Source organism: Entelurus aequoreus, linkage group LG14 (genome assembly GCF_033978785.1).
Source record: "Entelurus aequoreus isolate RoL-2023_Sb linkage group LG14, RoL_Eaeq_v1.1, whole genome shotgun sequence".
Taxonomy (NCBI): domain Eukaryota; kingdom Metazoa; phylum Chordata; class Actinopteri; order Syngnathiformes; family Syngnathidae; genus Entelurus; species Entelurus aequoreus.
In genome coordinates, this window is record NC_084744.1 from 20,051,329 (window position 1) to 20,075,401 (window position 24,073).

Sequence of the window (24,073 nt, forward strand, 5' to 3'; positions counted from 1 at the left end):
AAAGGTACCGGTCCGCCACACCTTCCCCCCCACCCTCCTGCAATAAGAAACATGTTTAATGTACCGTAATATTTTTTGGTTAAAATAAAGCCAATAATGCATTTTTTGTGGTGCCCTTTATTTAGAAAAGTACTGAAAAGTATCGAAATAATTTTGGTACAGGTACCGGTACCAAAATATTGGTATCGGGACAACACTAGTGCCAGTTCTATGATGAACTACATTCCTCTATAACATATATAAACACCTATGATGAATCTATATTACTTCAAAGAAAACTGGTTTTGTTTAAAAAAAATTATACTTAAACAATTAAAAAGTCAAATACAAATAAGCAACAAACAATCAATCACTCAATCAAAGTTTACTTACATAGCCCTTAATCACAAATGCCTCAAAGGGCTGCACAAGCCACAACATCCCAACAAGAGAATTATCCCACACTTCTCTTTTCTCAACTAAATCTGTACAGCAAATATTGGCACCTTACATCAACAATATGATTTGCCTGAGTGGCTGGACAGGACAGAATACATTTTTTTTTACCGATTAAGAATCGTTACAAATTAGAATTGCGATTCATTTGAAATCAATTTAATTTGACACCCCTTCTGAATTTATTTTTTTAATAAAATGATGATAAAACAGATGTGTTTTGTGTTTTATAATGACCACTGCTCTGCAACAGTAAAGGGAGCCCAATGAATATTTCCGACTGATCAATTATGCTCTAATTGTGCTCCCAACTACAGTATATTGTGCATTGAATTGTGTTACCCGATCCTTCTATAAGCGTGCATTTCTTGACATACTGTATAGGCACAGCTCATGATTTCTGTATGTTGACTAGTGATAGAAGTTAGTCGTGATAAATAGAGGACTGACCTGCGGTATGATGGACATCCTCTGGCGAAGAGTATGCAGACCAACATCAGACGTCTGGAAACCATCAATCACTATCCTGCCCTCGGGTTCAGCCAGGCGGAACAAGGCCGATATCAGAGAGCTCTTACCAGCGCCAGTTCGTCCCACAATGCCCACCTACAGGGGACAAATGAAAAACTAAGTCATACACTACATAAATCCTGGGGAAAAAGACAAATTGCTGCCATGCTCCCTTTTTGACTATTCATCACTTGGCTTTTTGTTGAAGTGTCATGTCTCTGAGGGGCCATGTCATCGGACAGCTGGTGTGACAGAACAGCAAAAGAAGGAGACTAACTGAAAAGAGTTAAAACTCCTCATAGGAAGTCGTCATTCGTTATATTTGTTAGAACTTTGTGACATGATACAGTGCACAATAATGAATTTATAAAATATAAATGATACAATGCACAATGAATTTATAAAATATAAATGTGATAGATTGTAGCCAAAGGCTGATTTCCATCTACAGGTTGAGGGTATATAGTACCATCAACTTGCCAGGGATCTTGCAAAAAAACAAGCCCAGGGCTTCCACTAATTCAGCGTTATAGTGAAAATAAATTTTAATGCACTTATTTTTGTTGTATTTATGTGCCACACATGGAAAGCCGGTCCATGAAAATAATGCCTACGTTAAACTAGTTTGTGGTGAAAAAAAGGTTGGGGACCCTCTGTGTTAAACAATACCTATCCATCCATTTTCTACCGCTTGTCACTTTCGGGATCGCGAGGGGTGCTGGAGCCTATCTCAGCTGCACAAAACCATCAAATTGTAAGGTTCATGTATTTGGGTGTGAGCTTGCACGCAGTTTTGGATGCCTCCGACCACTGTGTGTCGCAGTCTTTTATTACCACTGTGCCATTTGTGATGTCACAGATTGACGGACGTACTTATGTGGGCTTCCCCGTGGCCAGCCTTCTAACTCTCTGCTGAGCCGAGACTTCCGGGACAAATAAAAACTTGAGTTTATTTGCCTATGACATTTTACACAGGACTGTTTTGTCAACATTGTCAACATGGGCCAGTATGAAATTGGATTGGCCCGCTCAACAAAAAAGACGGAGTTAATGGGTCTCATTTTTATAGTCTTTGGTATGACTCGGCCGGGGTTTGAACTCACAACCTACCGATCTCAGGGCGGACACTCTGGTCCCCAAACTACGGCCCGCGGGCCGGATACGGCCCCCCAGCGTCCAAAATCCGGCCCGCGGGAAGTCCCAAGTAAAAAATAAAATAAAATAAAAAATTGTATTATTGTTTTTTTTTAAATCTGTCCTTACTAGTCCATTTTCTACCGTATCCTAGCCACTCAGGCAAATCATATTGTCTAAAAATGCATTTTACCATCGATAACGTGACATGCAGCAAGTGCGCTCTTTAAGTCAATAAGTGCGCGAGGAAAATATGTTTGTATACATACATATAAAGTGAATTATATTTATATAGCGCTTTTCTCTAGTGACCCAAAGCACTTTTACAAAGTGAAACCCAATATCTAAGTTACATTTAAACCAGTGTGGGTGTCACTGGGAGCAGGTGGGTAAAGTGTCTTGCCCAAGGACACAACGGCAGTGACAAGGATGGCGGAAGCGGGCATCGAACCTGGAACCCTCAAGTTGCTGGCACGGCCACTCTACCAACAGAGCTATACCGCCCCACACATATATACACATATACATACATACACATTTACATATATATATATACATATATACACACACAAATATACACATACACATATTTATACATATATACACACACATATATACACATATACATACAGTATATATATACATATACATATATACACACACATATATACACATACACATATATATATATACATATACATATATATACACACACACACATATATATAATATACATATACACACACACACACACACATATACACCCATATAGCGCGGCCCCCAGCCAAATTGTTTTAACCAAATGCAGCCCCGCAGTCAAAAAGTTTGGGGAACCCTGCTCTAACCACTAGGCCACTGAAAGGGTACAAAGGATTTTATAACGACCACAGTTTTTACCATTTAACGGATGATATTAATTTTTTACTGGAAAAGTAGTTTAAAATCTAAACAAATCACGATATTTCACTATCGTGTGATCGTGGTTGGTTATCTATGTAAATATCATGTGTAACCATGTGGTGTTAAAAGAGTATTATTGGACATACAGGGAGGAGATTGTCTCGACGCATTACTTGGAAATCCCCTTGTGGTGGTGTTGTGGTGGAGCATGTGTTTTCCAACAATGCAGGATATCTATAATAGACGGTAACTCTTTCATTGACATTGTGGCTAACCATTGACCAAGTAATCCCGTTTGGTGCAAAAATGGGTCCGCTCGTGTCACATTTGAGCAAAGGCGAGTTGTGCGCCTCGGCAAATCAGCTTATAAACAGTTTGTGACTTGAGTGTGGGATGCTGTAAATGCCTGTGATGCCATGGCTTGTCAATATAACCTTGCTAACCCCCATGACGTACGGCACAGCTTCCCTCCCCCTCATCCCATCCTGCCAGCCTGAAGCTCGACACTTATCAACCTATTCATTGTGAAATCAGCCCACCCTGGCCAAGCATAGCCATGCAAAAACACACCCCCTTGCATTAAACACAATCCCAATCATCCTCGACCATCTCCATCTGCTTCTCTCCGTGTGCCTTCCCACTCTCTCGTAGTGAATAAACAGTTGTCATTGTCAGGTAGCTCAAAATGCAAATTGAGACCGAACGGATCCACTTGAACAGTCTTAATTACAAGATATGTATTCCATGAATCACAAATGGTATAGTGCTGGAGAATCAGCGGCACAATATGCTGTCCTTTAATAATTGATTGGGAAAGAATGCCGCGTAACAATGCTGCACATTCCGGCTGCATATCAACCGAAGTCATGGCCCGTGCACACTAGTGGGTACCCGTATGAGGAAGATCACACTGATTGATACAGGGAATATGAATTTTTATGAGGAACCTAACACTGTGGACTAGGGTTGTACGGTATACCAGTATTAGTATAGTACCGCGATACTAATGAATCATATTCTGTACGATACCGCCTCTGAAAAGTACTGCCCCCGTCGTTGTCACGTCGTGTCATTGCTGGTTTACGAGCAGACGAGCATGTTTGGCGGCGCACAATCACGCTGTACTTACAAGCAGACACAGTGTGTAGACAGAAAAGGAAGAACGGACGCATTTTGGCCTAAAAACTAACGATAAAGGTGAAGTTATAACACTGAAACGTCCACCGTAAGAGGTGCTTTAAGACAAAGCTACCTAGCTAGCGGCTAAAGTCCATCCCCAGTCGGCAGTGTTTTAGCTACTTCTAAATCACTAATCCTCGCCTCCATGGCGACAAATAAAGTACGTTTCTTACAAGTATCATCCCTGCAGGACGAGGAATAGCTAAACATGCTTCACTACACACCGTAGCTCACCAGCGTCAACATGTAAACAAACGCCATTGGTGGATCTACACTTAACATCCACTGTAATTATACCAAGTACAGGAGCATATCTAGTCGATACTACTGTGATTATGTCTATATTTTTTAGCATCACAACATCTTCGTTCATTTAAAAAAATATATATTATGTTTATAAACTCAGACTCCTGTAACGACTTGGTATCGGATTAGTACCCAAATTTGTGGTATCATCCAAAACTAATGTAAATAATCCAAACAGAAGAATAAATTGTTGTTACATTAACAGAAGTGTAGATAGAACAAGTAAGCAGATATTAACAGTAAATGAACAAGTAGATTAATAATTCATTTTCTACCACTTGTCCTTAATAATGTTGACAAAATAGAATGATAGATGACACAATATGTTACTGCATATGTCAGCAGACTAAATTAGGAGCCTTTGTTGTCTTGTCTTGTATGTTCACTATTTTATTGAAGGACGGACTTGCAATAATAAACATATGTTTAATGTACCGTAAGATTTTTTGTTAAAATAAAGCCAATAATGCAAGTTTTTGTGGTCCCCTTTATTTACTAAAGTATCGAAAAGTACCGGTACCAAAATATTGGTATCGGGACAACACTACTGTGGACCTATTTCTTAGTGTGTGTGTGTGTGTGCTTGTGTGTGTGCGTGCTTGGCTATACTGACGACCTTTTCTCTGGATGTGAAGACGAGAGTCAGGTTCTTGAGGACCAATGGATCATTGGCACTGTAGGAGAAGTTGACCGAGTCAAAAGTGATGAAGCCTGTGGTGGGCCAATCAGGGGGTGGCATTGTGTCGGTCTCCCAAGCTGCTTCACTCTTTAGCTCTGTGTACTCCACAAGTCTCTCTACGGATGTCATCTACAAACGCAAAGCACAAATGGTACTGATTGACTGTTGGGGCAGGTTCTTCGTTAAATTGGTTGACCTTCAGTCCGCAAAAATTCTTTAATGAACTGGAACAGAGATTAATCCAAGAAAAACCCACAGGCATCCAAAACTGTCAGAAAAGTCTTCATAGAATAGTAAAAGGTATCTAACGACGTTTATGCTTCAATATACACCGCCAAATCTCCTTTAGTCTTCAGATGTGTGGTCTACAAAAAGGTGTAAAAAAATGTCTGTTACAATTGTCATACTGTTTTTAGTACTTATTAGGACTGGGCTGATAAATAATTTAATCAAATAAAAGATTAAATAAACTTATTCGATACGATGCTATGTCCATGAGTTTGTTGTCTTCGTCTCTCGCTTTCAAACAGGGTACGAGATGTTTCACTGTGTGTGTTTATTCAGTAGCAGAATTAAATACAATCCTCTTGTCAGTTATCCATAATAATTGTCTCTGTGGGTAGAGGTGGGACCGCTACCTAACACACTCAGGATACAGAGAGAGTCTCCCTAGTCGCGGTTCGCTAGTGAGAAGCACAAAAAAATATGTTTTTATTGCAAAGCCATACATATGGTGTGGGAATATGTTGGTTTTAAACGAGTGACCAAGATGAGTCCATCAACACGGACGAACGAGCCAGTACGCCAATTTGTTGGAAAGTGATAGCAAAAAACCCCCCAAAAAACAGACCCAGTTTTTTCAACTGGGCAAAAAACTGCATTTCAAAATGTTAAAAAGTAATTATTTCATATTTATGTTTGTTTATTTATTCAGGATAAGTAAACATTCTTTACATTCCAATTACAATCATAAAACATAGTTCAAATCAGAGTTTATTGTGTTAGAAAGGAATACTTGTATTATTATTATTATGGTAACACTTTAGTATGGGGAACATATTCACCATTAATTAGTTGCTTATTAAAGTAACACAGACTTAATTTAGAGTTATTTGGACACTATGGGAACATATAAGGGTTAGGGTTAGGGTCAGGGTTACTAATAAGCAATAATTCTGAGGTTATAGAGGGAAGTCTCTTAGTTAATGGCTTACTGGTTGTATAATAACGCCATGCAAAATAATGCATTAATAAGTACTTAAAAATGACTAATTAAGAGCCAATATGTTACTAATTTGCATGTTAATAAGCAACTAATTAATTGTGCATGTGTTCCCCATACTAAAGTGTTAGCATTGTTATTATTACATATGATTACATTAATGCTTATTAATTTGGTCTCAAAATAATGCTGACAATAATATCGTCTAGGCCAGCAGTGTCCAACTGGTTTTCATTGAGGGCCACATCGCAGTAATGGCTGCCTTCAGAGGGCCACTTTTTTCAAATGTATTAAAATTATGAATACGGGCAATAACCTGTGATTAATCAAAATTCAAATTGATCTGATTAAAACAATATATATATATATCATTTGACAGCATTGATATAAATGTGTACCAGTAATCATCTCATATTATTACAACATTGCCTATGCACCTGATTTTTTTCATTTTTACTAACATATTTTTGTAATACACTACATAATAATGTAATATTTGGCATGATTAGATAATAACGTTTAGAAGATACACATTTTTTCCTGTCAAAACCGAAATAATTATTTGCATTTAGTAAAAAAAAAAGAAGTATTTTATTAACACACATTTTTCCAGGCTTTCGCTGGCCACATACGGGCCAGATCTGGCCCCCAGGCCTTGAGTTTTACACCTGTGGTCTAGGCCTAGAACGCATCCGCGGTAGTAATGCTGGCTGAGCAGTGTTACTGCTATTACAAAATGTGTTCTGTTCTTCTCTGTTGTGTTGTTGTGCAGTATTGAACTGTGTACATTACTGAATGACCATTTGTTCTAGGAGAGTGATGTTTTCCTTGCCACCTTCTCATACCCTCCAACCCATGATTCAACTTAAAAAATGTGTTTGTACTCTTAATAATGCATTTTCAAATTTCTGAAATAACAGCCTCTCTCCACTTAATGCCTGCTTTCAATTTAACTTCACTTACTTAGGTAAATAAACACCCACGGCTACACAGCATTTACTATTTAAAGCAGTGTTTTTCAACCTTTTTTGAGCCAAGGCACATTTTTTGCGTTGAAAAAATCCGGAGGCACACCACCAGCAGAAATCATTAAAAAACGAAACTCAGTTGACAGTAAAGTCGTTGTCGCAATTGTTGGATATGACTTTAAACCATAACCAACCATGCATCACTATAGCTCTTGTCTCAAAGTAGGTGTACTGTCACGACATGTCACATCACGTCATGACTTATTTGGAGTTTTTTGCTGGTTTCCTGTGTGTAGTGTTTTAGTTCTTGTCTTGCGCTCCTATTTTGGTGGATTTTCCTCTTTTTTTGGTATTTTCCTGTAGCAGTTTCATGTCTTCCTTTGAGCGATATTTTCCCGCATATACTTTGTTTTAGCAATCAAGAATATTTCAGTTGTTTTTATCCTTCTTTGTGGGGACATTGTTGATTGTCATGTAATGTTCGGATGTACATTGTGGACGGCGTCTTTGCTCCACAGTAAGTCTTTGCTGTCGTCCAGCATTCTGTTTTTGTTTACTTTGGAGCCAGTTCAGTTTTAGTTTCATTCTGCATAGCCTTCCCTAAGCTTCAATGCCTTTTCTTAAGGCCACTCACCTTTTGTTTATTTTTGGTTTAAGCATTAGTTACATTTTTACCTGCACACTGCCTCCCGCTGTTTCTGACATCTACAAAGCAATTAGCTACCGGCTGCCACCTACTGATATGGAAGAGTTTTACACGGTTACTCTGCCGAGCTCTAGACAGTACAGACACTGAACAACAACAAATCATTTGCAGACTATAATTACTGGTTTGCAAAAAATATTTTTAACCCAAATAGGTGAAATTAGATCATCTCCCACGGCACACCAGACTGTATGTCACGACACACTAGTGTGCCACGGCACAGTGGTTGAAAAACACTGATTTAAAAGACTTGTCTTTCAATGTTTATCTAAGTGATACTTTTGTTCATATAAGATTCCATTTAAAAGTTTCCGCACCATATTCTCAATCTCCGCACTCTGTCTAACGCCCCACTGAAACATGCCGGTCAGTGTCACCGCATAGGACAGAGCCAGGCCCACTGCACCAGGGTCCAATACTGCAATGAAGGAACACATGATCAGACTACCCAACGTTGTGTCAAAATGTGTCACATTACCATAAGAGGCCCGTACAGTACCTTCCCTGAAGTAGAGACATCCGAAAGCAGTAACTGCCACGAAAATAGAACAGATCCCGTCGAGGCGTATAGCTAACCAGCGCGAGGTGGTCAGGAACAGGATCCAAGCCTCTGTTAGAAAACACATGACAATGAGTCAAATACAAGAGCTGTAACAATATTGTCATGAAGGTATTAAGATTCTGCATTTTGCTAACTGCTATTCACAATGAAGATTTCGGACCTGATTTACTAAAGGTTTGCGTATACTAAAACAGGTGCAAACCTGATAGGACACACAGGGTTCGCGTACACTTTTCCCATGGCCAAATTCAAGCACTTTTTAAGGACTTTCAAGATCAATTTTCCAGTTTTTCCAGTACCCTTCAAAAGGCGAAAACCAGTGGGAATCAATCCATAGCCGTGTTGTTTGAGGTCACCAAATGCTGTATGTAGGAAAAATACTGAAAATCTGCTAAAACCTAAGCCTAACATTGAACCAGTAGTTATCATTAACTGAATGGGGCATAGAAAATGAAGCAGTGTTAAATAAACAAATATGTTTTCTGCAAAGAGATGGCGACTTGTCCAGGGTGTACCCCGCCTCCCGCCCGATTGTAGCTGAGATAGGCTCCAGCGCCCCCCGCGACCCCGAAGGGAATAAGCTGTAGAAAATGGATGGATGGATGTTTTTAGTTGAGATTTAAAAGCTTCTAGCTCTCTGATGGCTCCCAACTCAGGTGGAAGGGAGTTCCATACCTCGGGTGCAGATGCAGAAAAAGAACGATCACCCCATTTTTTAATTCGAGTCCTTGATACTTCCAAAGATGTGTGTAAAGGTGAGCGCAGATTCCTTGGTGGGCGGCGAACAGTTAAAATATCAGCCATGTATGCTGAGGCCAGACCATTGATGGCCTTAAAATCAAAAAGGATTTTAAAATGTATTCTAAAACATACTGTGAGTCAATGGAGAGCAAAGAGAACAGGGGTAATATGGGCATGTTTTGGAGCATGAGTGAGGAGGCGAGCAGCTGCATTTTGTACTAACTGGAGCTTGCGGAGGAGTGACTGATTTAGTCCACTATAGAGAGAATTGCAGTAGTCCAGTCTAGAGACGATGAGAGCATGAATGGCTTTTTCAAGGTCTGTCCTTTGCAGAAAAGGCCTCACCTTTGTCAAAAGCCTCAAAAAAATAACTGGTCAAATACATAATTTTGTGTTTACATTTCATTTACTACAAATATGCGCTAGAATGCGTTCAACTTTTGTTCAGAATCAGCTACTTTTGTGACAGCTAACGCAATTTTCTTCTCATTGGTTGTGGTAACGTCACAGTGCTTTCAACAGTGTTGAAGTTGAGCGTTCATTGACTTCAATGGGGAAACATAAGGGAGTTGTTCCACTGCAGCCAAACTAGACATTCATTGATAAATGCTCAGCTTTGGGAGTCAACGGACGCCGAGCGTCTATAGAAGTTAACGGAAAGTGAGCTCGGTCCGCATTATAATTATTTATAATATTTTTCCTCCAACCTCCAAGGACAAAGCTCCGAACTATGGGAGACCGGGCTTTCTGCTCCGCCCCTCCCAGTCTGTGGAACACTCTCCCTGACCACCTGAGGGCACCAGACTGTGGATGCTTTTAAAAAAGGCTTGAAAACCCTTTTAAAAAAGCCTTTTTTTTAGATTTATGTGTGCTAGTTCTAGCTATTAGGCTATTCTAGTTGTTTTTTTTTTACTATTTATTTTACTTGTTGGGAGCAGCTATTTGTGGTTCTAGCATTGCTGTTTTTTAAATGCACTGTAGCACTTTGAGGTTGGTTGTTCAATGTAAAGTGCTTTTACAAATAAATTCAATTTTTATTATTATTATTATTAATTGGATGATCTGTCTGAGGCTGAATCCCTTTTTGATTGACAGCAAAATGAGCGAATCAGCGATCTTGAAATATAATACCACTGCCAGAGCATTTTTCAAGTTTCATTCCATTGTTACGTGTTGATATGGAGAATTTTACAATCCTGTAAGCGACGTTTTATTTTTAAAATCTAGCACCTTTTATCTGTCATTAGAAACTGTATTCGTGTGTAGAGAGTAGATGAAAATGAGCTTCCCTAACTTGAAAGACCAGCAGCCACCGCTGGTATACTGTCTGTGTTACATTCTACACTATGCAGCAACAATTGAAAAATTTAGCAAAATAATTTCAGAAAAAATATATGTTAATTACTAATAACACATATTTGTTTTTAAATGTATGTACATTTTCTTTAGTATTTTTTAAAGAAAATATATGCATCATCATAGATTATGCAAATTATATGGTGGCCACCGCCACAAGTATATTGGCAAGCTGGGGAAAACCTTGGTGTCAATAAAAACTGAGCTTTACTATCCTGTATTTTGATAGTCATGGTATTGGATCTTATTCAATTGTGCTTGTGTAGCCAATAAAATTTTACATCAGACTTAATAGTGGAGCGATATCAAGGTCTCCTGACCTGAGTGAAGGTCTTGATAGTCATCGAACATCTGCTGAAACCATTCCTGAACCTTAAATGCTCGTATGGTGCTGAGGCCTTGAAGAGAAGAAGAAAGGTGGGAGAAGACGGGACTCCGAGCTGCGGGGGGAATAAACAAATACGCTCAGTTAGCTATTCAAACAAATTAGAAAATGCTCCGTCTGCACTGCCACCCCGCTGCACCTTCATTTAAATACTGAACAGACTATTCAATGTTGGAGTGTTTCTATAGAGCTCAGCCAAGCAAAGACAAAATGTTAGCTTGTAATAATCACAACTTCTATATTAAACCGTTTTATGGAAATGTTGCAATTCAACGCTCTTTTGTTTCCATTTGTCAGGCTCACAAAGCCTAAATGTTTCCGCTGAGGGTTTTAACAGAACCTTTATTCTTGAAGATGACAGAACCTATTGGCTAGTGTGCATCTTAGGCCTTTGGGCTCACATTCAAAATAGGTGAACTGAAAACCTAGTCATGCCCACTTGGCATTTTCCCCATTGTACGTGATGTCATGAACTCCAGTCTCTTGAGGAAATTGCGTGTGGCCGAGTCATAGGCCAGCGCCACCTTTAGCCTTTATGCTAATGACCATGGAGCCTCTCAATGGTCTATTAGCATTCCTGTGGTGCGCCTTTTGTCTACAGCTACCAATGGACATGCCTACGCCCCCACACAAAAAAAAATTTACTGGTAGCCTCCAGGCGCTTGATGTCCCTGGAGGTCTGGAGGAAGTAGCGCCGCAGACACAGGATAACGGAGAAGAGAGGGACAAATGGGATGAGGATCCAGGGGATGATTATGGAGGACACTAAAATCACTCCAAAGACCTGCAGGAACACCTGAGAAGACAAGCAAACAGCAGTTTTAAAGAGCAATTTAGGGCTGGGCGATATATAGAATATACTCGGTTTGTCTCTGCGCGATGTAGAAAATGACTATTTCATGAGTATTCGAGTATACGTTCTCATGCAGTTGCTTTTAGCTGCAGGCATTACACTACAGGCTTCTCACTCTTTCTTGTCTTTCCTTCTCACAGAGAGATAAAACAAGCGCACCTTCTTACATACGTCACATACTGTCACGCATACGCCCTCGTGGAGCAGAGAGGTAGCGGCATGGGTAACGTTAGCGGTGGCAGGTGGTGCAAGCGGAGCGGTGCGATTGGTAATACGAGAGAAAGATGCGAATCTGGTAACAAATGGAGGAAGAAGAATTAATTCCCAAGAAAAACAGCACGGCGTCCATCGACTGGCGGTGGTTTGGCTTCAAGCGGGAAGATGTTGAACAGACAACCGTAATATGTCAAGTATGCGGCAAAAGCGTTGCTACAAAAAGTAGCAGCACTACTAATTTGTAGCATCATTTGAAAAGTCACCCGCTAGAGAATAGGAGTGCTTGAAACCCCGCATGTCAACATCTCCGGCCGCTGCCACACCCACAAAATGTGGAAGCAACCAGCACTGACCCAATTGAGCCTGGCGTCTTCCATTTCCACATCAACACTGCATGACAAAAATAGTCAAAAACACGAGATAACGTCCGCAGTAACCTACCACATACACAATTTGATTTCCTATTATGCAGCTAATTTTTTATTTTACAGTTTTTGAAATATCTTGTGTGACATCATGCACAAAGTGCACTTTATTAGTTTTAAACTATTGTAGTGGCGTTCTGTACAAAAAGTGCACTTTAATTTAGTGTTGTTTTGATGTCATCTTAGTGACATCATGCACAAAAGTGAATAACTTGTTTTAAAATGTCTGACAATCTTGCACTTTCTGTTTTGAAATGACATGAATGTTTATGCCACTGCTTAATAACTGTTTAATAAATACAGTTTTGGTAAATTGACTTAGTTGTGATTTCCCTCTCTGCACAAAAGTTCAAAATGAGCATATATTAATACAGTATGAAGAAGAATGTTTTAATGTAGACACACAGAATCATCATACTGGTGTGATTATATGCATTAAGTGTTAATTCAAGGCTACGGCAAAATATTGAGATATATATCGAGTATCGTGACATGGGCTAAAAATATCGAGATATTAGTGAAGTGAAGTGAATTATATTTATATAGCGTTTTTCACTAGTGACTCAAACCGCTTTACATAGTGAAACCCAATATCTAGGTTACATTTAAACCAGTGAGAGTGGCACTGGGAGCAGGTGGGTAAAGTGTCTTGCCCAAGGACACAACGGCAGTGACTAGGATGGCGGAAGCGGGAATCGAACCTGGAACCCTCAAGTTGATGGTACTGCCACTCTACCAACCAAGCTATGCCGCCCCAATAATAAACGGCCATATCGCCCAGCCCTAGAGCAAATATGAGAAACTTTTCACTTGTCTGCACGCCGCGGTCGTAAAACAAGGTAGCAGCCGGTTACAGTGGGTGACTCACGGAAGTGGTAATTCTCACTTGGAAGCAGGTGAGAATTTAGCACATGGCATCCCCCGGGTTGAGCCTTCAACACCTCTGGTCTCTTAAGTGGAGGTGTCAGGCAAAAAGCCAGACCGCAGTGACTCTGGCAACTACACTGTAGCTGTGTGATGCATCACAAGCAAACGCACACATACTGTACATCAACACAATGACTCATCAGTTCAGTGCATGGCTCTGACACCAACGCCTGCACTCTCTTGTTAGCGTCACTCTGACAGGGACCTACTTTTCGCCTAATGTTCTAAAATATTTGTTTTTTTAACGAGTGGCAGAATTGTACTTTATTGTACTTCAATCATATCTATTGTTATCTAACAGTGTTTTTCAACCTTTTTTGAGCAAAGACAAAAAAAATTTTCATAGAAAAAAATTCCGAGGCACACCACCAGCAGAAAACATTAAAAAATGAAACTCAGCAGTCCATATTGACAATAAAAAGTTGTTCTCGCAATTGTTGGATATGACTTCAAACCAGGGCAGCACGGTGGCAGAGGGGTTAGTGCATGTGCCTCACAATGCGAAGGTCCTGAGTAATCCTGAGTTCAATCCCGGGCTCGGGATATTTCTGTGTGGAGTTTGCATGTTCTCCCCGTGACTGCGTGGGTTCCCTCTGGGTGCTCCGGCTTCCTCCCACCGCCAAAGACATGCACCTGGGGATAGGTTGATTGGCAACACTAAATTGGCCCTAGTGTGTGAATGTGAGTGTGAATGTTGTCTGTCTATCTGTGTTGGCCCTGTGATGAGGTGGCAACTTGTCCAGAGTGTACCCCGCCTTCCGGCCGAATGCAGCTGAGATAGGCTCCAGCACCCCCCGCGACCCCAAAAAGGGACAAGCGGTAGAAAATGGATGGATGGATGGATGGACTTCAAACCATACCCAAGCATGCATCACTATAGCTCAGGGGTCGGCAACCTTTACCACTCAAAGAGCCATTTTGGCAAGTTTCACAAATTAAAGTAATGGGAGCCACAAAAAAAATGTTTAAATTTAAAATGAAAAACACCGCATACAAAGCTTAAATGCTTTGTGCTATGTTAACCAGGGGTCTCCGACACACGCACCGGCACGCACTTTAATGTGGAAATTTGATGTTAGTGCAGCCCGCGAGTTTTGAATGAATGGCGCTTGATAGCGTCATACTTGCCAACCCTCTCATTTTTCCTGGGAGACTCCCGAATATCAGAGCGTGATGACACTGCATTTGGCGCCCTCTACAGTCTGCCCTGACAGTGTACCTGCTCGACCACACGTAGAATGCAATTTCAGCTTGCTCACGTAAGTGACAGCAAGGCGTACTACCTCAGCAGCCACACATCTTACACTGACGGTACCAATACCCAGAATCCCATGCAGCCCTAACTCTTCCGCTCAACCAACGCACGGAGAGGGGGGGGGGGGGGTTGATGTGTGGGGGGATTTGGTGGTAGCGGGGGTGTATAATGTAGACCGGAAGAGTTAGGGCTGCATGGGATTCTGGGTAATGGTTGTGTTGTGTTTATGTTGTGTTACGGTGGGATGTTCTCCAGAAATGTGTTTTTCATTCTTTTTTGGTGTGGGTTCACAGTGTGGCGCATATTTGTAACGTAACAATGTTAAAGTTGTTTGATACGGCTACCGTCAGTGTAAGCTGTGTGGCTGATGAGTAAGTATGCTTTGCTGTCTCCTGTGTGTGCAAGTAATAACAACATGCAACATGTGGCTGGACTGGCACGCTGTATGTAAATGCTATAGAGGACAATTACTGCAGTGCAATTAGGGCACGCCCTTTATTTAGTAATTAGAGTGTAAATAGGATTATTTTTTCCCTGGGAGTAATCTATGAGAGACACTGAGATCCATAAATCTCCTGGGAAAATCGGGGGGGTCGGCATGTATGTAGCTGAGCCGCATCAGAGTGGTCAAGGAGCCGCATGCGGCTCCGGAGCCGCGGGTTGCCGACCCCTGCTATAGCTCTTGCCTCAAAGTAGGTGTACTGTCACCACCTGTCATATCACGCCATGACTTATTTGGAGTTTTTTGGTGTCTTCCTGTGTGTAGTGTTTTAGTTCTTGTCTTGCGCTCCTATTTTGGGGGCTTTTACTGTTTTGTTGGTATTTTCCTGTTGCAGTTTCATGTCTTCCTTGAGCGCTATTCCCCGCACCTGCTTTGTTTTCACAATCAAGGCTATTTAAGTTGTCGCTATCCTTCTTTATGGGGACATTGTTGATTGTCATGTCATGTACGGATGTGACATTTTTGTTTACTTTGCATTAGTTTCGTTTTGCATAGCCTTCCCTAAGCTTCAGATAATTGTACAATTCCCGCCGCAAAATTTAAATTCCAGCAGCAGTGTACAGAATTGAGATATAATTTAAAAAGTAAATAATAATGGGGGTTTATGTTATTGTTTTGCATCCATTGTCATCCTAGTACCCCCGTCCTCCCCAGAGTGGAGTTGTACAGTCTGCTGGCGTGTGGGACAAAATAGTTTTTGAGTCTATTAGTCCTGCACTTGGGATGAAGCAGTCTAGCACTCAACAGGCTCCTCTGGCTACTGATAACAGTATGCAGAGGTTGACTGGCATCATCCAGGATGCTCACTAGTTTTTCCACAGTCCTCTTCTCTGCCACCGTCACCCGTGAGTCCAGTTTTATTCCGATCGTAGAGCCGGCCCGCCTGATCAGTTTCTCCAGTCTGTAGCTGTCCTTCTTAGATGTACTGCCCCCCCCCCCAGCACACTACGATGTAGAACAGAACACTGGCAACCACAGACTGGTAGTACATCCACAAGAGTTTTTTTCAATGCTTTTTCCTAGCGACACTCGCCTTGTTTATTTTTGGTTTAAGCATTAGACACCTTTTTACCTGCACACTGTCGTCTGCATATTGTGATCACGACAAACCATGTTCCTGACATCTACAAAGCAATTAGATACCTGCTGCCACCTACTGATATGGAAGAGTATTACATGGTTACTCTGCCGAGCTCTAGACAGCGCTGACACTCACCAACGGCACATTAGCAGATTATTATTACTGGTTTGCAAAAAATATTTTCAACCCAAATAGGTAAATGGGTTATACTTGTATAGCGCTTTTCTACCTTCAAGGTACTCAAAGCGCTTAGACAGTATTTCCACATTCACCCATTCACACACACACATTCACACACTGATGGTGGGAGCTGCCATGCAAGGCGCTAACCAGCACCCATCAGGAGCAAGGGTGAAGTGTCTTGCCCAAGGACACAATGGACGTGACTAGGATGGTAGAAGGTGGGGATTGAACCCCAGTAACCAGCAACCCTCCGATTGCTGACACGGCCACTCTACCCACTTCGCCACGCCGTCCCCTAAAATTACATATTCTCTCACGGCACACCAGACTGTATCTCACGGCACACTAGCACAGTGGTTGAAAAACACTGATCTGGACACTGGACGGCGTGGCGAAGTTGGTAGAGTGGCTGTGCCAGCAATCGGAGTGTTGCTGGTTACTGGGGTTCAATTCCCACCTTCTACCTTCCTAGTCACGTCCGTTGTGTCCTTGGGCAAGACACTTCACCCTTTGCCTCTGATGGCTGCTGGTTAGCGCCTTGCATGGCAGCTCCCGCCATCAGTGTGTGAATGTGTGTGTGAATGGGTGAATGTGGAAATACTGTCAAAGCGCTTTGAGTACCTTGAAGGTAGAAAAGCGCTATACAAGTATAACCCATTTATCATTATTTATCATCTAACAACACCTAAAACAGTGCTGTGCCAGAGAACTTCAAGGTAATTAGGAAACCTATTACATTAACTTCAGTTATCCTTAAATGCAACATTGATTTTCAGTTCCTACTGAGATTGTAAACAAAGTCTGTGATGAACAAAAAACATCTTGGGCAGGGGTATTGTACTTAAATTCGAATAGGTCCAGAACAAAAAAATTTCCTCACGCTAAGGTCCGGACTCATTATGAAAAAAAATACAGTGATTTTGTCCTTTCGGAGAAAAGAATTAACAGAAATGAGTCAGTCCATTATGGCTTGAAAGGTCTACTTTGCTTTCCGCTTTACTATTTTTACAGAGCACCATATGTTTTTATGTTGTTGTCCCCGGCTCATCTCTGTCTTGTCGCCACTCCACCACCATGATTGGTGGGCAGGGCTTGGGATGGCGGGAGTAGCAAGCGGGGACATAGCGCTCTTCTTAATTGTTGACCACTTCCTGGTCTTTAAAAAAAATTGGTCTTCCGTGTCAATCGCTTTGCTTCTCTTTATTATCTCTGTATTTAAAAGAGGTGTGCGATAATTATTAGACCAAAATGAGTAATTATGACATCACATCAATTAATCCAATAACATAAAAAAAATAGCTCCGATAATCCATAAAAGAGCAGTGTTTTTCAACCACTGTGCCACACTAATACTAATGTGCCGTGAGATACAGTCTGGTGTTCCGTGGGAGATGATCTAATTTCACCTATTTGGGTTAAAAATGTTTTTTGCAAACCAGTAATTATAGTCTGCAAATGATGTGTTGTTGTTGAGTGTCGGTGCTGTCTAGAGCTCGGCAGAGTAACCGTGTAATACTCTTCCATATCAGTAGGTGGCAGCCGGTAGCTAATTGCTTTGTAGATGTCGGAAACAACGGGACGCAGCCTGCAGGTAAAAAGACGTCTATGCTTAAACCAAAAATAAACAAAAGGTAAGTACCCCTAAGAAAAGGCATTGAATCTTAGGGAAGGCTATGCAGAACGAAACAAAAACTGAACTGGCTACAAAGTAAACAAAAACAGAACGCTGGACAACAGCAAAGACTTACTGTGGAGCAAAGACGACGTCCACAATGTACATCCGAACATGACATGACAATCAAAAATGTCCCCACAAAGAAGGATAAAAACAACTGAAATATTCTTGATTGCTAAAACAGAGTAGATGCGGGAAATATCGCTCAAAGGAAGACATGAAACTGCTATAGGAAAATACCAAAAAAAAGAGAAAAAGCCACCAAAATAGGAGCGCAAGACAAGAACTAAAACACTACACACAGGAAAACAGCAAAAACTCTAAATAAGTCACGCCATGATGTGACAGGTCGTGACAGTACACCTACTTTGAGACAAGAGCTATATTGATGCATGGTTGGTTATGGTTTAAAGTCATAGCCAACAATTGCGACGACTTTTTACTCAACTGAGTTTAGTTTTTTAATGATTTCCGCTGGTGGTGTGCCTTCAGATTTTTTCAACGCAAAAAATGTGCCTTGGCTCAAAAAAGGTTGAAAAACACTGGTTTGAGTGTGCAAATCAAGTGCTATTTTCTTCCCTTGTGCCCTGCTTGAAAAAGAAAACTTCCCTTGAGCCAGACTTGGCGTCAACCGTGTGATAGTTCTTCACTGTTTCAGAGTTAGACTTTTTGCATGCTAGCTATTCGCACCAAATGTTTGCTAACATTCTGCGAGAAATAATAAAACATGGAGCTTCAAAAGTCACATGTAACGACAGCATTGCTACGACGGTGTTTTGGAAGCCTTCGGAAGAAACTGCCCCAAAGCCAGCCGCAAAGAAAGGCCCGTGGCTTTTTCCTATCGCCGCAGCGTTTGAAAAGAGACGACTTGAGGGCAAAAGTGATCCGTGATTTCATGATGGAAATGATGGCGCTGAACGACCATCCCTTTACCATCATTAAGGTACTGGCTTTTGTCAGGAAAAATCTACAGTACTTTCTCAAATTCACCTGTTTGAGTCTTTTCTTACCTCCAGGTGGATACAAACTAGTTAAATCTAAATATTTAAAAATAAAAAAATAAAAGATTTAAATAGGTTATCAGTATCAGTATTGAGAAGCAGAAAGCTATCTGTATCAAAAAAGTTGACTCGAAAGTCTAGGATCGAGAGTCGTCATATTTAGGGCCTGGAATGCACAGATTTGATTGGCTGAGCAGTATCATGGATGCAATTGGTCAGTGGATTTCCTGATCTGATCAATCAGTACCTTAAAGTCTATAATAGCTGTGCCAGTCATAAATATTAAAGCGCTCAGTCAAAACTCAAAACCTACAATACTTAAACATTTCTTCACTTTTGACAAAAAACACACTATCCTTAAACTTCAGTAAAACTAAAATAATGTTATTTGGTAACAGTAGAAGAGAAAGTCAAACACAAATACAAATAGACGGAAATAGAAATTGAAAGAGTAAATGAAACCAAATTTCTAGGTATAATGATTGATGATAAATTGAACTGGAAATCTCATGTAAAAAATATACAACATAAAGTAGCAAGAAACACGTCAATAATGAATAAAGCAAAACATATTCTAGACCAAAAATCACTCCATATTCTTTACTGCTCACTAGTGTTACCATATCTGAGTTATTGTGCAGAAATATGGGGAAATAACTACAAGAGTGCACTTCCTTCATTAACGGTGTCACAAAAAAGATCAGTTAGAATAATACATAATGTTGGAATTAGAGAACATACATACCCTTTATTTGTTGAATCAAAAATACTGAAATTCCACGGCATAGTGAATTTGCAAACAGCTAAAATTATACACAAAGCAAACTATAATCTGCTACCCAAGAATATACAACAATTCTTCTCAACAAAAACGGATAAAACCGTCTCCATGCCTGATTTTATACACCGGGCCAAGTGATTAGGACACATTATCTCATCATTTGGATCGGTGGCCAAATACTTTTGGCAATATAGTGTATGTGGGGATTGTTATGGTATGCTGAGGACTCATTTCTGAGCAGTCACATCCTTTGGCTTGCAAGTTTGCCATTGTTGCTTTTACTTGACTAAACGAAACAATACATCTATTAAATCGGATAAATGCATAACCTCACACCCTGAAATTAGACACATCCCTGAGAGATAAAACTAAAAACCTCAAGATTAGCTTGTACCTTCAACCAGACGTTTATTTCAGCACCGTAATTAAAGACGTTATCTACCATTTAGGCACACATTAAAGCATGATCACTTTCAGCGTGTTTTTATGATGAAAAGCTACTCGAATTCCATTTGCAGGTCAGATAAGAGGGTATTACCAGTCCAACCACCGGCATAGTGGAGCCCACACAATCAAGCAGGGAGTGGGAACTGCGGAGCACATCCGATCCCGCGAATTTCACACTACATAAGTTTCAATCTGAGCCTTGATGGAAGGCTACCAGACTGCAGAGATGGCACACGGGTCATTACTGCGCGCTATCTTGTCTCCTTTCCTTGAGGGCAACACACATTAAGTGAACAAAAATTCTCCCTACACTGTTCTTTAGGCTGCGCTGCTGTGACATCGCTCACACATCCTGACTGCTTAGTTCATTTCAATTCTAATTGGAGGGTCACCGGGGCCCGGGCCTGACCGCCTTATCTGAAGACCGGGGGTCATCAAAGGAGACACATTGAGAAACAGGAAGCATCAGATAGGAGTCCTTGCTCCTCCTGCTCCCCTCCCGGGGGCTCGCTGTCGCCATGGCCTCCCTGTTTGATGTGATCCATTTTTACGTGGTCCTCGGCTTATCGTGTCAGCATCAGGAACACGGCGACTCCCTCCCACCACTACACACAGATGACTGTGATAAGTCATCCTCACCCTTTCGGACCACATCCATATCTCTTGGTGTAGCCACACAGGAACCGAAAACTCCCAAAGCCACATCCCGCCCGCACATAAAAGTGGATAGATGGAAGAAAAGGTCTTGTATACAAATAAAGAATTAGAGCTAATTGCTCTTTAGCGAGGAAAAGAAAGCTCCTGCACGCATGTGATTGACTCATTCAAGCACAACTGCTGTGTGTAAAGTCCATTCAGATCCCGGCGGACCTTAATTGCTTTATTTTCTTTTGCGATAGCATCACCGCTTTGATGTCACAATAAATGCAGAAAATTGAAGTTAATCACCATATTTGTTTGGGGCAGCGATAGGGGCTCTTGTTGCATAGCACAAAGTAAACACTGGGCTTTAATTAAACATTCCTCCAGACACGACGAGTCGCTGCGCTCTCATTCTCCCCTCTCGCATCCCTCCCGTTATTTACTGACAGTGCGCCATGCCCGCCACTGGGAAAAGTGCAAACAAAACAGGAAATGAGGGGAAAGCACGGCAAAGGAAAAGTCCTCAAAAGAAGTCCTCTGTCATTGCTGGAATTTTTTTCTAGTCCACACTTTTCTGTGACAGGGTGGCACAATAAGCTGCAAGGGTCAGTGGTAGTGAAACAAAACAGGGCTGTTCCACTCTGGCTCTGGAACAATTGGGGGTGACCCGATCCATTCTGCTGTCTTTGGGCTTTATTTTGGCATTAAATGCACAGATGCGGCCGGCCTTTCTTTGGGAGAAATGACTGTGGACACCTCCTTCACATTTTGTCCTTCTGGGCCGTTTTCACTTCATAAAGCTGCAGTCAATGTGTTTTGTTGTGTGATGAGGGGAGGCTGACACATTCTGTGGTGGTCTACATTGGTGGCTCAAGTAGTCCTTGGATTAGGGCCTTTGTGTGCCGTGAAAAGGTAAAAGAAGTCACTTATTTGGGCTCAGTCAAGCTGCTGATTTCCAACCCCATCTTGGAAATAAGAGAAAGGCTTTGAAATGTGCTCTGTCCAATGCTCCAACTATAAATCATTTGTGTCCGCCATTCAGTCATCCCTTCTTTTCTCTTCCTCGCGACACAAAACACATTTTTAACTACAAGGGAGAGCGGTGATTGGTGAATCCTTCTGCAATGAACACAGCGCTGCAGACAGAAAGCCCAGGATTCATCATTTTGACACATGGGAAGGTTTTTGGGCAAGGCTGAGACAGTGTAAAAGGAAGTTCCCAGGCTTGAAGGACGCCCATCCAACGGCCCCCCGGACTGCATGTGTGAGTCACAGCAGCTGAGGTGCCGGACTGAGGCATTGTGGGATCACACTTGGAGCTTCCTACCGTCAAATGATTAATTGATGAGTATTAATGAGTGACCTTGTATACCACCTGGATACCATGGATTTACAGTTGTATGTTCGATACACCTTTGTTATTTTATGTTGAGCCTTTTATGCATTTTGAACACTTCTTGAGATGTCAACACCGACCAAAAATGGAATATCCTTGAATTTTGATTATTTTTGCCAAGTTTGTCTAATGAAGGGTTGGTCAAACTATAACAAAGGAGCGACTGTCTAATGCAGGGGTCACCAACCTTTTTGAAAGCAAGAGCTACTTCTTGGGTAGTGATTAATGCGAAGGGCTACCAGTTTGATACACACTTCAATAAATGGCCAGAAATAGCCAATTTGCTCAATTTACCTTTAACTCTATGTTATTATTAATAATTAATGATATTTACACTTAATTGAACGGTTTAAAAGAGGAGAAAACACGAAAAAAATGACAATTAAATTTTGAAACATAGTTTATCTTCAATTTCGACTCTATAAAATTCAAAATTCAACCGAAAAAAAGAAGAGAAAAACTAGCTAATTCGAATCTTTTTGAAAAAATTAAAAAAATAATTTATGGAACATCATTAGTAATTTTTCCTGATTAAGATTAATTTTAGAATTTTGATGACATGTTTTAAATCCAATCTACACTTTGTTAGAATATATAACAAATTGGACCAAGCTATATTTCTAACAAAGACCAATCATTATTTCTTCTAGATTTTCCAGAACAAAAATTTTCAAATAAATTCAAAAGACTTTGAAATAAGATTCAAATTTGATTCTACAGATTTTCTAGATTTGCCGGAATAATTTTTTTGAATTTTAATCATAATAAGTTTGAAGAAATATTTCACAAATATTCTTCGTCCAAAAAACAGAAGCTAAAATGAAGAATTAAATTAAAATGTATTTATTATTCTTTACAATAAAAAAAATAAATTTACTTGAACATTGATTTAAATTGTCCCGAAAGAAGAGGAAGGAATTTAAAAGGTAAAAAGGTATATGTGTTTAAAAATCCTAAAATCATTTTTAAGGTTGTATTTTTTCTCTAAAATTGTCTTTCTGAAAGTTATAAGAAGCATAGTAAACAAATTAATGAATTTATTTAAACAAGTGAAGACCAAGTCTTTCAAATATTTTCTTGGATTTTCAAATTCTATTTGAGTTTTGTCTCTCTTACAATTAAAAATGTCGGGCAAAGCGAGACCAGCTTGCTAGTAAATAAATACAATTTAAAAAATAGAGGCAGCTCACTGGTAAGTGCTGCTATTTGAGCTATTTTTAGAACAGGCCAGCGGGCTACTCATCTGGTCCTTACGGGCTACCTGGTGCCCGCGGGCACCGCGTTGGTGACCCCTGGTCTAATGAATCAGCTTGGAAACTGTGCATGAGAAAATCCAAGTGAAAGTAAAGAATAACATGGCTGATGCAACAGCCAACATTTTCTGCAGCCTTGAATCTCTCTCTGATTGTTCTGAACCCTTGTTTCCATGCCAGTGTTGTATTGAGCAAAATAAGAACATTGCTGTTATGTCATAACATTGTTGTATAGTTGTGTAGCAAGCGTAATACTCCTACACCTAATACACCTACTCAGTGCCCGAGTGGTTAGAGTGTCCGCCCTGAGATCGGTAGGTTGTGAGTTCAAACCGCGGCCGGGTCATACCAAA

At 40.7% G+C, this 24,073-nt stretch overlaps 1 protein-coding gene across 1 annotated transcript in view; it reads right to left on the reverse strand.

The window, feature by feature from the left end:
* The window catches only part of LOC133664494 (ATP-binding cassette sub-family C member 4-like), a 112,182-nt gene that overhangs the window by 29,737 nt on the left and 58,372 nt on the right, over positions 1 to 24,073 (reverse strand). Inside the window, exons 21-26 of the mRNA XM_062069161.1 lie at positions 11,729 to 11,879; positions 11,019 to 11,138; positions 8,539 to 8,649; positions 8,357 to 8,457; positions 5,081 to 5,272; positions 886 to 1,041 (exon numbers count right to left, since the gene is read on the reverse strand). Coding sequence (XP_061925145.1) covers positions 886 to 1,041; positions 5,081 to 5,272; positions 8,357 to 8,457; positions 8,539 to 8,649; positions 11,019 to 11,138; positions 11,729 to 11,879 — 831 coding nt within the window. The remainder of the gene's footprint in view (positions 1 to 885; positions 1,042 to 5,080; positions 5,273 to 8,356; positions 8,458 to 8,538; positions 8,650 to 11,018; positions 11,139 to 11,728; positions 11,880 to 24,073) is intronic.